This window comes from Entelurus aequoreus, linkage group LG02, assembly GCF_033978785.1.
Source record: "Entelurus aequoreus isolate RoL-2023_Sb linkage group LG02, RoL_Eaeq_v1.1, whole genome shotgun sequence".
Taxonomy (NCBI): Eukaryota; Metazoa; Chordata; class Actinopteri; order Syngnathiformes; family Syngnathidae; genus Entelurus; species Entelurus aequoreus.
Genome location: NC_084732.1, coordinates 82,918,628 through 82,936,780, shown reverse-complemented (window position 1 = coordinate 82,936,780; position 18,153 = coordinate 82,918,628). Strand labels below are relative to the sequence as shown.

General features: G+C 39.3%; 1 protein-coding gene across 1 annotated transcript; it reads right to left on the bottom strand.

The window, feature by feature from the left end:
• Window positions 1-451: 451 nt before the first annotated feature.
• dbx1a (developing brain homeobox 1a) lies at window positions 452-15,897 on the bottom strand. Its single transcript, XM_062033403.1, has 4 exons — window positions 15,448-15,897; window positions 15,270-15,371; window positions 9,151-9,353; window positions 452-1,114 (listed from the first exon to the last, which is right to left on the bottom strand). Exons 1-4 carry the CDS (start codon window positions 15,764-15,766, stop codon window positions 851-853), a joined length of 888 nt encoding a protein of 295 aa, XP_061889387.1. The 5' UTR covers window positions 15,767-15,897; the 3' UTR covers window positions 452-850.
• Between the last annotated feature and the right edge of the window lie 2,256 nt (window positions 15,898-18,153).

Genomic DNA, 18,153 nt, shown 5'->3' with positions numbered 1-18,153 from the left:
CCAGTGTTCTAATGGTACAATGTGTTTGCTCATTGGCTCAGAAGGCTAATTGATGATTAGAAAACCCTTGTGCAATCATGTTCACACATCTGAAAACAGTTTAGCTCGTTACAGAAGCTACACAACTGACCTTCCTTTGAGCAGATTGAGTTTCTGGAGCATCACATTTGTGGGGTCAATTAAACGCTCAAAATGGCCAGAAAAAGAGAACTTTCATCTGAAACTCGACAGTCTATTCTTGTTCTTAGAAATGAAGGCTATTCCACAAAATTGTTTGGGTAACCCCAAACTATTGAACGGTAGTATATATATATATATATATATATATATATATATATATATATATATATATATATATATATATATATATATATATATATATATACACTCACACACACATATTATTGAGGCTCTCAATGAAAACGAGCTTTACACGCCTGCTGTAGTTGAAAAGTGTTTCCATGTTTATTTGGTATTTGTACAAAAAAGTAAAATGAACATATATACACCACATAATACAACATACGTATAAAACAAATCCATATAAATTATTAACGAAATAGCTACATTTTTTTCCTTCAATAAACAACTCTATTCAGGATGAAAGTAAAACCAGGTCAATATTCTTGGCATAAAATGTCCATACAAAATTGTACAAAACACTGTACAATTGAACGAAGCTGTGCAAAAACAGCAAATTGGAACAAAGGAGTTGATCCTGCCCGGCATGCGCTGTTCAATTTTTTATTTTTTTTAAAACAATGGCGTCTAATTGCAAGGGGGCGGGGTCACGCGACAGGACGGTAGCTTCTTCCATCAACAAAACAGTCTTACGTGGGGGAAATGAGGACTAAGACACTGTTATTTCCTCTTCGTCCGACTCCGAAAAGTCCGAGTGCTTGCTGGAGAGACACGGAGACGAGACCAGCGGGGAGGAGAAAGCCTCCTCGTCCTCGTCTTCTTCGGCGGACGACTTCTTGCCCACGTCGCTCAGGTCCGGGTTGGGGTTGGCCTTCGTGGGCAGCGTCTGCTCGCGACAGCCGCCGGAGGAAAGCAACTCGCGCTCTTTGGAGTTCCTCCACTTCATCCGCCTGTTCTGGAACCAAATTTTCACCTTTTGGGAAAGAAAAAAAAAAGATGGCTCGTTAGCATCGTTAGCGTTTGTGAGCCAAGGCACATTTTTTTCATTAAAACAAATCCTGAGGCACACCACCAGCAGAAAACATACAAAAATGAAACTCGGCAGCCGATATTGACGGTAAAAAGTCGTTCTCGCAATTGTTGGATATGAACTCAAACCATAACCAAGCATGGATCACTATAGCTCTTGTCTCAAAGTAGGTGTACTGTTACCACCTGTCACATCACACCGTGACTTATTTGGAGTTTTTTGGTGTTTTCCTGTGTGTAGTGTTATAGTTCTTGTCTTGCGCTCCTATTTTGTTATCATGTACGGATGTACTTTGTGGACGCCATTTGCTGCTCCACACGCTGTAAGTCTTTGCTGTCGTCCAGCGTTCCGTTTTCGTTTACTTTGCGGCCAGTTCAGTTTTAGTTTCATTTTGCATAGCCATCCGTAAGCTTCAACGCATTTTGTTTATTTTTGGTTTAAGCATTAGATACCTTTTTACCTGCGCTCTGCCTCCCACTGTTCCCGACATCTACAAAGCAATTAGCTACTTGCTGCCACCTACTGATATGGAAGAGTATTACACGGTGACTCTGCCGAGCTCTACACAGCACCGACACTCATTTGCGGATTAAAATTACCGTATTTTTCGGAGTATAAATCGTTCCGGAGTATAAATCGCACCGAATTAGGTGAAATTACATAATCTCCCACGGCACACCAGACAATATCTCATGGGACACTAGTGTGCCGCGGCACAGTGGTTGAAAATCATGAAGTGTACGGGTATTTTAATTTACAGCGTTGCCAGACGGGAAATAACAAATTATCGTACATGAAGCGTAAAATTAACCTATTTTGGGGGATATTATGACACATACTCGATGTGACTAGTTACTCGGGACCATATGTCAGAGTAAAACGTTACTCCAGCGTGTGTAGCGTAGTTTATTTGACTAAATATTTATTTAAAAAATTGTATTCCTCCTTTATTTCTTTATTCATGAAACAATGAACCAACTCTTCTTATGCGATATTTTTAGTCCAATATTTTACACCAGGTTGAGCAATTGATATTATAAACCAAATTAAAAACAATTCTCAGACAAAACCTGTTAAAGATGATACAAGTGAGAAATAAATAAATACATCGGTACATCAGTGGAGGAAAATGGTCCAACTACATAAATAACATCCTGTAATTTCATTTTGATATATTTTTTTTTAATCTTGATAGATTGAAAATTAACACCAATGAGTTGACTGATGAACATCATCACATCATTTATTCAGAAAATATAAATAACTACAAATAAAGATAGAATACGATTAACCGCAACATGTAAGTGTAAAAAACCCAAAACAACAATATTATGATTTGTATATTTTCAGAATGTTCTTGTTCTATTTTTAAACAAAGAAAACAATCTGAAGTTGTCTTTATTTTTAAGTTATCGCGCCGTGATTTTACCAGTCCGGCCCACTTGGGAGTAGATTTTTCTCCATGTGGCCCCCATTTAAAATGAGTTTGACACCCCTGCTTTACAGGGTGTTCCTGTTAATACTATACATTACATAAATATAAAACTGGGATTATCTCAAATAACTTGAATTCTTCCAATAAAGGTAATAATTTTAGGGCGTTTTCTACATTTAACCATTTTCCAAGATCGTGTTAATAATTAGAAATCATTCAGCCAAAGTCAGCTTTTGAGTTTTACTTCTAGAAAACAAAGTTGGCTCGCAACATAATAATATGTTTTAGTTTGCTATTTTTATAAAAAAAATTAAAAAATTAATGTAATTTATTCTATATTTTTGAATCTTTCAGCCAACCTCTGATCTCCCAAAATAAATGTACATCATCGCGTTCCAATAATAAACGATTTGCATTACATTTAAAAATAATTGTCAGCACATAATGTTACATTTTTCTTTCAATTAATCAAATGTTTATGTACTTTTGGTTACTTTTCCAAAAACTCTTGACTGCAGTTAAATGTTTTCGATCAACAACGGAGCAGTAAGCCAACATCCGGGGATTCTTAGTGCAGCCACAAAAAAAACCCACCGGAAATGTGTCCCGTGAAAACCCGTCTGACCAGAACTGCCTATAAATAAAAAAAAGTTTAATTGATTTAATTATTTATAGTACGAAAATATTTATTGTTTATTTATTTTAATTTATTTTTTCAATATTTATTGTTTATGCCTCAGTGTTGGTGTAATAATGACGTCATTTGCCGGCGACAGTTGTGTTGTGGCGGGAAGCCCTGGCTGGTGAAGTAAGCAAACGGAGGAAACACCCCGCTCGCTCCAAACGGTGCCTGGGTTTTTGTCCTTAAAAAGAGTGAGGTCAACGCTTTATATACATGCCTTTACTGCAGGTTTACTTTCAAATAAACTATAATCGCTGTTGGGGAAAGAAGTTGTCACTGGCAGAACAGCGCCCTCCAGTGGCTGTAAAAATCAACATCAGGCGTAGTCGAGATGGGATTCATGGCTCTTTTACGGGACCCGGATCTTGAGGAGCCGTACTCGTTAATACAGTTTTTTCTTTAAATCGAGGAAACAGACCCTGATAGCAATTATAAGATTAGAATAATAATATTTACTTCAATTAGATTTTTTTGGTTGTTTTCATTGTGGACATTCCATAAGGTGGTGCCATATTCTTATAGAACAGGGGTGTCAAAGTCATTCTAGCTCAGGGGCCAAATTCAAATCATGGCATTAAAACTAAAAAAATAAAGACAACTTCAAATTTTATTTTTTTTGTCTTACTTTGGCCAAAAATAGAACAAACACATTCTGAAAATATTACAATAAAAATATAGGGAAAAAATACAGGCAGCGGTAGAGTTTAGATCCATGAAGAAAAGAAGAAAGTGAATTAATCTTTATAACTGAATACATTTACATATGCATAAAAACGTGTTTTCTTTTGTATTATTTTTTTAAATGAATCAAGTAACGTTTATGACAACCTTTTTCCAAAACACAATATAGAATGTGAGATATAACAGCATAATGCATACATTTATCATTTGTTTTCAAAACGCTTACAAAAAAGTAGGGAACCCCAAAAATGTACCCTGGGACCCCATCAAAATTCCTAGCGCCAACACTGGTGGAGTATTGGTGCGTGCCAAAGCAGCAGCAGGCGACTGTGGCCTGCGGGCTGGATCTAATACTAATCAAATATCATCCCGGGGGCCTTAGATAATTTATACGCGAGCCGGATCTGGCCCGCGGGCCTTGACTTTGACATCCCTGGTTTAGAATGAATCGTGGCCCCAGCAGGTGTATGACAATAAATAATATGATTGCCATTACCTTTAGGCATTTGACATATTTATTATTATATTTGAGTGAATAATGACAGGTTGTATGATAATTAAAACTTACATTCATGCTACTTTATATGCAATTTTTGACTATTTAAAAAAACAGGGTTTTTTTTGTGCATGTAAACAAGGCTTTAAGTTTAGGGTGAATGGGGGACCATCAAAAGACTAATATTAATAAATATGTAAGTAATATTAAAGACCAAAATAGGGCCACAAACATAGTCTTTTTTAGGGCCACAAAAAGCATCGGCTATAATAAAGAATGGGCCTTGACTTTGACACCTCTGTTATAGACACTATTTTGAAGTTATTTTTACCTACAAAACGTATTTATTCAAACAGTAAAGAAAAAAACCCAGGTAAGAATAAAAAGTATAAATACAAATTATAGGACATGATAAACATGAATAATATACAAAAATCATACTACCTTACCTGGTGTTTTCAGGCTTGAACTACTTTATATATCAGAACAATAAAGAACAAAAGCATTTTGGACTCTGATTAACTTGTTATTTGCGAACTTAAACGAGCTGTTCAAAAGCTTTGTTTCGTTCATGAACGTCACAAAGGCACAGTGCAGGATGGTGCTGAAATTGTCCTACATTACGGCAACAAAAGCATTTTGGACTCTGATTAACTCGTTATTTGCGAACTTAAAAGAGCCGTTCAAAAGACGTGATTCGTTCATTAACGTCACAAAGGCACAGTGCAGGATGGTGCTGAAATTGTCCTCCATTACGGCAACAAAAGCATTTTGGACTCTGATTAACTCATTATTTGCGAACTTAAAAGAGCCGCTCAAAAGGCGTGATTCGTTCATGAACGTCACAAAGGCACAGTGCAGGATGGTGCTGAAATTGTCCTACATTACGGCAACAAAAGCATTTTGGACTCTGATTAACTCATTATTTGCGAACTTAAAAGAGCCACTCAAAAGACGTGATTCGTTCATGAACGTCACAAAGGCACAGTGCAGGATGGTGCTGAAATTGTCCTACATTACGGCAACAAAAGCATTTTGGACTCTGATTAACTCATTATTTGCAAACTTAAAAGAGCCGCTCAAAAGACGTGATTCGTTCATGAACGTCACAAAGGCACAGTGCAGGATGGTGCTGAAATTGTCCTACATTACAGCAACAAAAGCATTTTGGACTCTGATTAACTCATTATTTGCGAACTTAAAAGAGCCGCTCAAAAGGCGTGATTCGTTTATGAACGTCACAAAGGCACAGTGCAGGATGGTGCTGAAATTGTCCTACATTATGGCAACAAAAGCATTTTGGACTCTGATTAACTCGTTATTTGCGAACTTAAAAGAGCCGCTCAACAGACGTGATTCGTTCATGAACGTCACAAAGGCACAATGCAGCATGGTGCTGAAATTGTCCTACATTACGGCAACAAAAGCATTTTGGACTCTGATTAACTCATTATTTGCGAACTTAAACGAGCCGTTCAAAAGCCTTGATTCGTTCATGAACGTCACAAAGGCACAGTGCAGGATTGTGCTGAAATTGTCCTACATTACGGCAACAAAAGCATTTTGGACTATGATCAACTCATTATTTGCGAACTTAAAAGAGCCGCTCAAAAGACGTGATTCGTTCATGAACGTCACAAAGGCACAGTGCAGGATGGTGCTGAAATTGTCCTACATTACGGCAACAAAAGCATTTTGGACTCTGATTAACTCGTTATTTGCGAACTTAAAAGAGCCGCTCAAATGACGTGATTCGTTCATGAACGTCACAAAGGCACAATGCAGCATGGTGCTGAAATTGTCCTACATTACGGCAACAAAAGCATTTTGGACTCTGATTAACTCATTATTTGCGAACTTAAAAGAGCCGTTCAAAAGCATTGATTCGTTCATGAACGTCACAAAAGCACCGTGCAGGATGGTGCTGAAATTGTCCTACATTACGGCAACAAAAGCATTTTGGACTCTGATTAACTCATTATTTGCGAACTTAAAAGAGCCGCTCAAAAGGCATGATTCGTTCATGAACGTCACAAAGGCACAGTGCAGGATGGTGCTGAAATTGTCCTACATTACGGCAACAAAAGCATTTTGGACTCTGATTAACTCATTATTTGCGAACTTAAACGAGCCGTTCAAAAGCCTTGATTCGTTCATGAACGTCACAAAGGCACAGTGCAGGATGGTGCTGAAATTGTCCTACATTACGGCAACAAAAGCATTTTGCACTCTGATTAACTCATTATTTGCGAACTTAAAAGAGCCGCTCAAAAGGCGTGATTCGTTCATGAATGTCACAAAGGCACAGTGCAGGATGGTGCTGAAATTGTCCTACATTACGGCAACAAAAGCATTTTGCACTCTGATTAACTCGTTATTTGCGAACTTAAAAGAGCCGCTCAAAAGGCGTGATTCGTTCATGAACGTCACAAAGGCACAGTGCAGGATGGTGCTGAAATTGTCCTACATTACGGCAACAAAAGCATTTTGGACTCTGATTAACTCGTTATTTGCGAACTTAAAAGAGCCGCTCAAAAGACGTGATTCGTTCATGAACGTCACAAAGGCACAGTGCAGGATGGTGCTGAAATTGTCCTACATTACGGCAACAAAAGCATTTTGGACTCTGATTAACTCGTTATTTGCGAACTTAAAAGAGCCGCTCAAAAGACGTGATTCGTTCATGAACGTCACAAAGGCACCGTGCAGGATGGTGCTGAAATTGTCCTACATTACGGCAACAAAAGCATTTTGGACTCTGATTAACTCATTATTTGCGAACTTAAAAGAGCCGCTCAAAAAGCGTGATTCGTTCATGAACGTCACAAAGGCACAGTGCAGGATGGTGCTGAAATTGTCCTACATTACGGCATCAAAAGCATTTTGGACTATGATTAACTCATTATTTGCGAACTTGAAAGAGTCGTTCAAAAGACTTGTTTCGTTCATGAACGTCACAAAGGCACAGTGCAGGATGGTGCTGAAATTGTCCTACATTACGGCAACAAAAGCATTTTGGACTCTGATTAACTCGTTATTTGCGACCTAAAAGAGTCGTTTAAAAGACTTGATTCGTTCATGAACGTCACAAAGGCACAGTGCAGGATGGTGCTGAAATTGTCCTACATTACGGCAACAAAAGCATTTTGGACTCTGATTAACTCATTATTTGCGAACTTAAAAGAGCCGCTCAAAAAGCGTGATTCGTTCATGAACGTCACAAAGGCACAGTGCAGGATGGTGCTGAAATTGTCCTACATTACGGCAACAAAAGCATTTTGGACTATGATTAACTCATTATTTGCAAACTTAAAAGAGCCGCTCAAAAGACGTTATTCGTTCATGAACGTCACAAAGGCACAGTGCAGGATGGTGCTGAAATTGTCCTACATTACGGCAACAAAAGCATTTTGGACTCTGATTAACTCATTATTTGCGAACTTAAAAGAGCCGCTCAAAAGGCGTGATTCGTTCATGAACGTCACAAAGGCACAGTGCAGGATGGTGCTGAAATTGTCCTACATTACGGCAACAAAAGCATTTTGGACTCTGATTAACTCGTTATTTGCGACCTAAAAGAGTTGTTTAAAAGACTCGATTCGTTCATGAACGTCACAAAGGCACAGTGCAGGATGGTGCTGAAATTGTCCTACATTACGGCAACAAAAGCATTTTGGACTCTGATTAACTCATTATTTGCGAACTTAAAAGAGCCGCTCAAAAGGCGTGATTCGTTCATGAACGTCACAAAGGCACAGTGCAGGATGGTGCTGAAATTGTCCTACATTACGGCAACAAAAGCATTTTGGACTCTGATTAACTCATTATTTGCAAACTTAAAAGAGCCGCTCAAAAGGCGTGATTCGTTCATGAACGTCACAAAGGCACAGTGCAGGATGGTGCTGAAATTGTCCTACATTATGGCAACAAAAGCATTTTGGACTCTGATTAACTCATTATTTGCGAACTTAAAAGAGCCGTTCAAATGACGTGATTCGTTTATGAACGTCACAAAGGCACAGTGCAGGATGGTGCTGAAATTGTCCTACATTACGGCAACAAAAGCATTTTGGACTCTGATTAACTCATTATTTGCGAACTTAAAAGAGCCGCTCAAAAGGCGTGATTCGTTCATGAACGTCACAAAGGCACAGTGCAGGATGGTGCTGAAATTGTCCTACATTACGGCAACAAAAGCATTTTGGACTCTGATTAACTCATTATTTGCGAACTTAAAAGAGCCGTTCAAATGACGTGATTCGTTTATGAACGTCACAAAGGCACAGTGCAGGATGGTGCTGAAATTGTCCTACATTACGGCAACAAAAGCATTTTGGACTCTGATTAACTCGTTATTTGCAAACTTTAAAGAGCCGTTCAAAAGACGTGATTCGTTCATGAACGTCACAAAGGCACAGTGCAGGATGGTGCTGAAATTGTCCTACATTACGGCAACAAAAGCATTTTGGACTCTGATTAACTCGTTATTTGCGACCTAAAAGAGTCGTTTAAAAGACTCGATTCGTTCATGAACGTCACAAAGGCACCGTGCAGGATGTACATTATGGCATTTTTAGAATCATTGCTATTTCAGAGGGTGGAATCACGGTACAATTCTTTAAATAACTGCATTTAATCTAGCAAGACTGGTCAAGTAGTAGTTTTCAAGTGTTGATTGTTGTTACCTGTGAGTCTTTCAGGCCCAGTTTGGACGCCAGCTTCTTCCTGTCCGGCTTGCTGATGTACTTCTGTTTCTGGAACATCTTCTCCAAAGCTTTGCGCTGCACGTCGGAGAACACCGCCCTCCTCAGCATCCCCCGGCGGGGCTTCCCTCGGGCGGCCAGGGGCCACGAGAAGGTTCCCGGCATGGGCACGGCTGACGAAGACGCTGCGGGAAGACACCAACAACACGTAAATATGAGAACCCCCGTTGAATGGGCGCTAATTGAATGGCATTATTGTGCTGGCGCTATGGGTGTCAGCTTGGAGTGAAATGGCGTGAGGTGACTAATTAGCACATTTGGCCGCTCCCCGGTGGCATTGGTATGTAAAAGAGGCAGCGTTTCCTTTAAGAGGGCGGATAGAGGAGTTAATAAAGCGTGAACGGTAATTGTGTAGTAATGAACTAACACAGAAAAGACTCTGGACAGGCGGCGAAGGCCATATATTATGAGCACAAAGGGAGATTTACACTTTCAAACTAAACACAACTGCATACCAGAATACTGATGCCTAGAAGGGGGAGTGTAGAGGGTGAACCCCCCTCCCCCCCCTCCCCCCACACCCCCTCACCCTCCCTTCTTCATGCCCTCAAATCATTTTCATTAAATGAACACGAAAAGCTATTGAAGACGCTGAGTTGCTTTGTGGGCCCATTCAGCCGAGCCCATAAAAGGACTCCATCGCCATTATGATTTGTCTGAATGAAAGCGACTTTATAGACTTTTCTAAGAGATTATTCCTTATTTTGCCTCCTTGATTGGCCCGCTTACACACCAGAGAGGGCAAAAAAGGTGGGGTTGGCATGGTAATCTATCCAGCCTGTAAGTCAGAGGTATTTCGAACTGATACGGTGCCAATGTCCGGTACCTGGGAGTCGACAACGGTACCAATTTTCAGTACTTTTGTGTGTGTTGATCAATTATAATTGTCCGATAATACATTCTCATTTTGTATGTAATATTTAAAATGAGCTGATTACCGTAATTTTCGGACTATAAGTCGCAGTTTTTTTCATAGTTTGGCCGGGGGTGCGACTTATACTCAGGAGCGACTTATGTGTGAAATTATTAACACATTACTGTAAAATATCAAATAATATTATTTAGCTCATTCACGTAAGAGACTAGACTTTATAAGATTTCATGGGATTTAGCGATAAGAAGTGACAGATTGTTTGGTAAACGTATAGCATGCTCTATATGTTATAGTTATTTGAATGACTCTTACCATAATATGTTACGTTAACATACCAGGCACGTTCTCAGTTGGTTATTTATGCCTCATATAACGTACACTTATTCAGCCTGTTGTTCACTATTCTTTATTTATTTTAAATTGCCTTTCAAATGTCTATTCTTGGTGTTGGCTTTTATCAAATAAATTTCCCCCCAAAAAATGCGACTTATACTCCAGTGCGACTTATATATGTTTTTTTCCTTCTTTATTACGCATTTTCGGCCGGTGCGACTTATACTCCGGAGCGACTTATACTCCGGAAAATACGGTATAACTGTGCTGTTCATTTGTTTTATTTTGTTTTCTCATTTGCAAGTATTATAACTCCCAAATATTAGAAAATGGTGTAAAATTCCATTGATTTCAGCAATCCAAGTTCAAATGGGAAACTAATATGTGATATAAACTCATTACATATAAAGTGAAATATGTCAAACTTTTATAAGTCTTGAAATATCTCGAGTTGCATGTTATGAGCCTAAGTCATATATTAGTTTCACTTTGGAAATGTAATTGCTGGTATAAATGAACCCTATTCAGTTTTTTTGCATTTCACCTGTATAGTAGACTTGGCATGCCCTTGCAATTCCGGTGTGTTGCCTCGCTAGGAAGTAGTCTTTGCCATGTAAGCGACTGTGCCGGTGTGGTCCTGTGTTGCGTCCTATAAATAGTCCATACCGTAAGTATTGTACTTATTACACACCAGCTGTTTGGGGTTGTAGTTTTGATTACTAAATTTGGAGGTGTTGAAATTGCCATGTAAAATCGCTAATGCTAATCAGTCGCATGTATATGGAAAAGCTTATGTAAATTATTCATACAGTTTGTGGATTAAAAATGCTAAAACCAAGCTAATGTGGGCCAATATATGACATCCACAGCTTGGCTTTGTGTTATAGCTGACAAAGCAAATTGGTATAATGTCTAACATAACATAACTAATCATGAGTTAATTAAAAAAATTTTACCTGGGCCAACCTTGGACACCCAAACAAGAAGGGGGGAGGGGCATGGTAATCTATGTCGCCTGGAAGTCAGGGGTGTCCGAACTTTTCTAAAAGGGTCTGCATACGGATGAGGGGCGGAAAAGGTGTGTTTTTTTTTTTTATAAAAGATGCTAAAACCAATCCAGTGTATGCCACATGGAGAAAAATCCACTCCCAAGTGGGCCGGACTGGTAAAATCACGGCACGATAACTTAAAAATAAAGACAACTTCGGATTGCTTTCTTTGTTTAAAAATAGAAGAAGCACATTCTGAAAATGTACAAATCATAATGTTGTTGTTTTTTTTACACTTACATGTTGCAGTTAATAGTATTCTATCTTTATTTGTCCTTATTTATATTTTCTGAATAAATGATGTGATAATGTTCATCAGTCAACTCATTGGTGGGAATTTTCAATCCATCCATCCATCCATTTTCTCCCGCTTGTCCCTTTTGGGATCCATCACATAAAAAAATGATATCAAAATCAAATTACAGGATGTTATTCATGTAGTTTGATCATTTTCCTCGACTGATGCACTGACATGATGTGGTTTATTTTGTACATATGTAGCATCATCTACAAAGATACAAAGAATTGCTAGTGTGACATCCAGTGGACACATTTAGAACGAGCAAATTAGCATAATAATATATCAAATTTGTTTTGTTTTTTGCAAAATGCAAGATGAAAATAACACCCGTGCCTCACTTTGGACACCTCTGTTTTTTTTTAAACAATCAACACCTTGACGCCACAGAGTGGTTCCGATCGGACCCCCACCTGGCCGCGATGCTCACGTGGCCCCCGTCAGGTCCCGGGGACAAGGCCGCTCTATGTGGTCTTGTGAGAATATTGAAATCTCTCAATAGCGCCTAATGGGGAAATTAGTGCATGACTGGTAAAAGTCACTATCCAGGGTGGGTGGTTCAACCAGTGGGAGCTGACCAAATTGGTCACGGTGCCGAAAACCTTTGTTGGCAGCCAGTGCCGGCCGGTGGCCCCCCGGGCTCTGTGGGAAAACTCGGGCTCGGGTGGGGGGGAAATACCAAAACAACGCCCCCCAATGGGAAGCTCGGGGGGGAGCTGTAAATGGCCACCCCGCCTCAAATTTAGAGCGTGACGATTTGGGATAATTGATTAATTAGGAGGTGGGTGGGTCTGGGCAGAGGCCAGGGCCAACAGTAACACTGGCAATTGGCCTGCAGCTAGCCATTATTTTAGTAATCGGATAAAACACACTTCATATCAGGGAAAATACTTAGAATCCTTTATTTAAATAAATGCACATAACATTGGAATCGCACTGTAGTTTGATTGGTTGACAGCAGTTCCGCGTGACTTCTCTTCCAATACACCAGAGGGCAGTGTTTCCCCCAACTCGCTAATGGCGTCCTGTACGAAGTGGTTGAAAACAACGGCGACTCAAGCGACATTCGCATCGCTGTCGGAACTGAAACTAATCATTTGAAAGAACGGTTCATTTTATTGTCCATTAGAAAGCGGAGAAGACATTCACGAAGGTGGGCCGTGCGACTCCTTAACGAGTCGAAACGACGTACTAAAAAGCCGACCAATCACAGCCACCGCAAGCTATGTGATGCAAGAGCAAATTTCAGCCTTTTAACATTTTTTTTTTAATTAAAAAGAAAGAAACTCTGCAGAAACTATGTCCGCATATTTAACGTCCCGATTTTCAATGGGTTACTCATCAAACGATTCATTGAATCAACAAATTATAAATCAATGCTTTTTTCTAATCGATTAATCGTCGTAGCACTGAATTTGTTAACGGACATTATTTCTCCTTTCAAAGTCTATTTTCTAGTGGTGTCAAATGATTTTTTTTTTTTTTTAAATCAGATTAATCACACTTGTGAATTAATTACTATTAATTGCAGTAGATTACTTGCTAGCATAATCCAAATGAACTTTCAAGACACAAAGTAATTTTATTGTCACTTATTAGGGTCTCCAAGTTTCAACAAGTCAGATTTAAGACTTTTTAAGACCATTACAACAAAAATGTAGGATCTAATACAAATCCATACTGACTTTTGGCATTTTTTGACATGGACTTGTCCCCAAAGGTTCAACTTTTTACTTTTACTGCTATGTTTACTAACGCTGCCTTCTACGATGGCTTTACGTCACAGAAGTCCTGCACCCGATTTAACGTTGTTATTGGTAAGACCTTTCATAGTCATTTTTAAGACTTTCTATGAGATTTGGCTAGCATCTAAGACATATTATGCAGGCCTTAAATTTAAAGGATTCTAGACTTGTATAGGAACATGTTTCACCTGAATCCACATCATTTGTTGCTCACAACTTGGTAACTTTATCTACAACCCTGTCGGGTAGTGATAATTGCGATACCATCGATTTTCTTTACCATCCGATACCGGGTAAAATTTTGAGTGTCCGCGATACCATCCCGATGCTGATACTTTGTGCAAATATACCTATAGTGTCTGGTAAAATGTACAATAATAGTGTATTTCAAGTGTTGCTGCTTCACCACTTGAGTCATAATTTTTGCGCTTAAACTTCTCCATGACTTTAGGTCCAGACTTCTTCTGTTTGAGATTGTCATTACTGCCACAAGTGGTGGAAGAGTGTATCACAACTGTGTACTGCTGTTGCCAATACGCTACACTGCAGAGGAACAGATTTTTTGGCGGCCCTCTAGGGGGCGCTCGCGGCCCAACACTGGTCCTTTAATTAAGAAACACTTTCTTACACCTGATCTGAGTGATTTAGTTACTTTACAGCAGGGGTGTCAAACGTACAGCCCGAGGGCCGGATCAGGCCCGCGAACAGGTTTTATCCGGCCCGCGGGATGAGTTTGCTAAGTATAAAGATTAACCTGAAATTTTTGAATGAATGGAACAGCTGTTCTAAATGTGTCCACTGGATGTCGCACTAGCAATTCTTTGTATCTTTGTAGATGATGCTACATATGTACAAAATAAACCACATGATGTTAGTACATCAGTCGAGGAAAATGATCAAAATACATAAATAACATACTGTAATTTGATTTTGATATCATTTTTTTAATCTTGTTGGATTGAAAATTCACACCAATCATTTATTCAGAAAATATAAATAAGGACAAATAAAGATAGAATTCTATTAATCGCAACATGTAAGTGTAAAAAAAAAACCCCAACAACATTATGATTTGTACAATTTCAGAATGTGCTTGTTGTAGTATCGATATTTCAATTTCAGACTTGATATCAGCGCATAAAGATCTGGTATCAGCGGTGTCGGTATGTCAATTTCGATCTGCACATCACTACTAAGTGTCGGGGTTTATTTTGAAGGGACATTTGCCAGCTTGTAAACCAGTCGGAGTCTCTCACGGTTAAGGGAAAGGGGACAAAATAAATAAAGTGTAAAAAAAACCCAACAACATTATGTTTTGTACAATTTCAGAATTTGCTTGTTCAATTTTTAAACAAAGAAAACAATCTGAAGTTGTCTTTATTTTTAAGTTATCGTGCCGGGATTTTACCAGTCCGGCCCACTTGGGAGTGGATTTTTCTCCATGTGGCCCCTGAATTAAAATGAGTTTGACACCCCTGCCTTTACAGGCTGTTCCTGTTAATACTATACATTATCTCCAAAACCCCAAGTATCAAAAGTATCAATATTTCAATTTGAGACTTGATATCAGCGCATAAAGATCTGGTATCGCTATGTCACTACTAAGTGTCTTATTTTGAAGTAACTGAATCTCTCAGAGTCTCTCACAGTTAAGGTAAAGGGGACATTTATTTAAACATGAATAACGCCACATTTTTTGCGATTAATCGCATGAGTTAATGTTTTTAAAGAAATATGATTACCTGGTAAGTAAGGCGTCCTGAAAAAGGGGTGGAAGGTTCCATCAAAACACGGGACATGGAAGCTCTTGGAGTGCATGCTGTGGACTGTCGGGGGTGAGGACGCTGTGGAGACACATGATGTTAAAAAAAACCGGAAGTGACGTAAAAGGACGGTCTGGACTTTTCCCCGTCGACTTACGTGTCTTTGGTGACGGTGCGAGGATGGCGCTCACGCCAAACTTGAGAAACGTCGGGTCCTTGCCGCTCGACGTTTTGGGCGAGCAGGAGTCCCGCGTCACGGAGGTGGCGGAAGCGCCGTCGCCGAAGACGGGCTGCGCGGTCCGGTTTAGGAAGGCCGCGGGTCGGCTTATCCGCAGTAGGTCCTCCACGAGAAAGCTGGAGTGGGTCTGGAAAGCGGTGGCGGGTATGGCGTGGTGGGGCATCGGCATGGCGGCCATCGTCGGCCGGTACAGGCCCGGGTAAAGGGCGGGAGGCGCGAGGACGCTTGGGATCATCATGGTCCCCACTTGGAATATTCCCGTGTGTCTTTAAAGCAGGAGCGTGTCAAGTGTCTGCTAAGTCCTCTGTGCTCTGCTCTGTGGGGAGAGCAGCTTTATAGCAGCAGACCCCCCCCCCCTACGCCCCTCTCGGGCCTGACAGGCGCAACAATGAAGCCAAACAAAGTTCTCCTCATGGCTTCCTTTCAAGCCGCCTTCTCCCGCTCTCCGATTGGCCGGAGCACGCAATTTATGATTGCATTAGACTTCATAAGCAATGTGGCCGCCACAAAGGAGGCCCGGTCATCATTTTTGCATATCCACCACTTTCCTTTCACTTGATTGTGCTAATACAAAGCAAGCCGCCTCATTAAAGAGCAATCTTTAGGCATTGTCTCTTTATGTGTGATAGCTTTTAAATAGCAGATTCTTTGAAGGGGCTTATAATCAGTCGCATAAACACCCTATGCAGTTGTTTGGGGCCACAACCACTAGGGGGGCCACATGATCATGCATGGCCTGGGCTTTTACAAAGATTTTAATTTTTTTTTTTCCAATTACAGACTATAGAACAGTGGTTCTTAACCTTGTTGGAGGTACCGAACCCCACCAGTTTCATATGCACATTCACCGAACCCTTCTTTAGTGAAAAATATATTTTAAAAAAAATAAAAAATTCATATTCAAGACAAAGTTATATGTTTTTTTTTTACTAGTGCACAAAATGAACCGTGCATGAACATCACCTTGTTTAAAGAACAAAACCAACACAGTGCATGAACTCACAACAAATTACACACTTGCAGATCAGATGGAAAATTAGAGGGAACATTGTTTGGGGGTATCCATAACACTTAGACTTCGACTTCTTTTTTATTGTCATTCAAATTTTAACTTTACAGTACAGATACGCCGATAGGGAGAAGTTTTTATTTACACGATTGATTGATTGATTGATTGAATGAAACTTGAAGTTGGAACAGTTTGAATCAGATGAAAAATGCAAAAGTTGTGGAACTTTGAAGAATGTTCCATTGATTTAAATGGGAATTTCCAAAAAATTGGGGAATTTCGGGAAAAGCGACAATTTTTTGTAAAAAAAAAACAAAAACTTGAATGTTCTGAATGAGTTGAAATGGTTGGTGTTGGAATTTTTCAAATTGGTCGAGAAATGTTGAAGTAGTAACATGTTGAATTGAGAAATGGTATTACGGAATTCCTGGAATTTCGGGAAAACCGGGAATTGTTTACCAGTTCAAAAAACAGCTTTGTTTGTTGTCCTGATTAACAGGAATGTTTTGACGGTGGAACGGTTGAAATGCGTTAAAAAATGTGGAAGAATGGAAATAGGGTTTTGGAAAACCAGGAATACTTCAAAAACCTAGAATTTTGTTCAACTTGGAAAACATTTTGTTTGAATTTCATATTCAAGACAAAGTTATATGTTTTTTTTTTTACTAGTGCACAAAATGAACCGTGCATGAACATCACCTTGTTTAAAGAACAAAACCAACACAGTGCATGAACTCACAACAAATTACACACTTGCAGATCAGATGGAAAATTAGAGGTAACATTGTTTGGGGGTATCCATAACACTTAGACTTCGACTTCTTTTTTATTGTCATTCAAATTTTAACTTTACAGTACAGATACGCCGATAGGGAGAAGTTTTTATTTACACGATTGATTGATTGATTGAATGAAACTTGAAGTTGGAACAGTTTGAATCAGATGAAAAATGCAAAAGTTGTGGAACTTTGAAGAATGTTCCATTGATTTAAATGGGAATTTCCAAAAAATTGGGGAATTTCGGGAAAAGCGACAATTTTTTGTAAAAAAAAAACAAAAACTTGAATGTTCTGAATGAGTTGAAATGGTTGGTGTTGGAATTTTTCAAATTGGTCGAGAAATGTTGAAGTAGTAACATGTTGAATTGAGAAATGGTATTACGGAATTCCTGGAATTTCGGGAAAACCGGGAATTGTTTACCAACACGATTGATTGATTGATTGAATGAAACTTTTATTAGTAGATTGCACAGTACAGTACATATTTCGTACAATTGACCACTAAATGGTAACACCCGAATGCGTTTTTCAACTTGTTTAATTAAGTCGGGGTCCACGTTAATCAATTCATGAGTCTGGTGTGTCTTGACCGCTGCTGCAGAGGCTCTGCCGAACCCCTGAGGCCGACTCACTGAACCCCTAGGGTTCGATCGAACCCAGGTTAAGAACCACTGCTATAGAATGAAATTACGGAACGGATTAACCGAAGAAATAAAACAAAGCACCAATATCATTCAGTTTAAGAGACTGTTAAATCTACAAGTGTTCACAAAGTACACAGAACAAGAACCCATCTTGAACCCTTTTTTCCCTTTTTTGTTAATTGAGACAAAGATT

What these genes read in the sequence shown, in the direction of transcription:
- dbx1a (XM_062033403.1), bottom strand. Translation starts at nt 15,766, where the DNA reads ATGATGATCCCAAGCGTCCTCGCGCCTCCCGCCCTTTACCCGGGCCTG. An exon ending in CAGGACGCCTTACTTACCAG is followed by an intron (nt 9,354 to 15,269) that starts GTAATCATATTT and finishes GTCTTCCCGCAG; the next exon opens with CGTCTTCGTCAGCCGTGCCC. An exon ending in TGGGCCTGAAAGACTCACAG is followed by an intron (nt 1,115 to 9,150) that starts GTAACAACAATC and finishes CTTTCCCAAAAG; the next exon opens with GTGAAAATTTGGTTCCAGAA.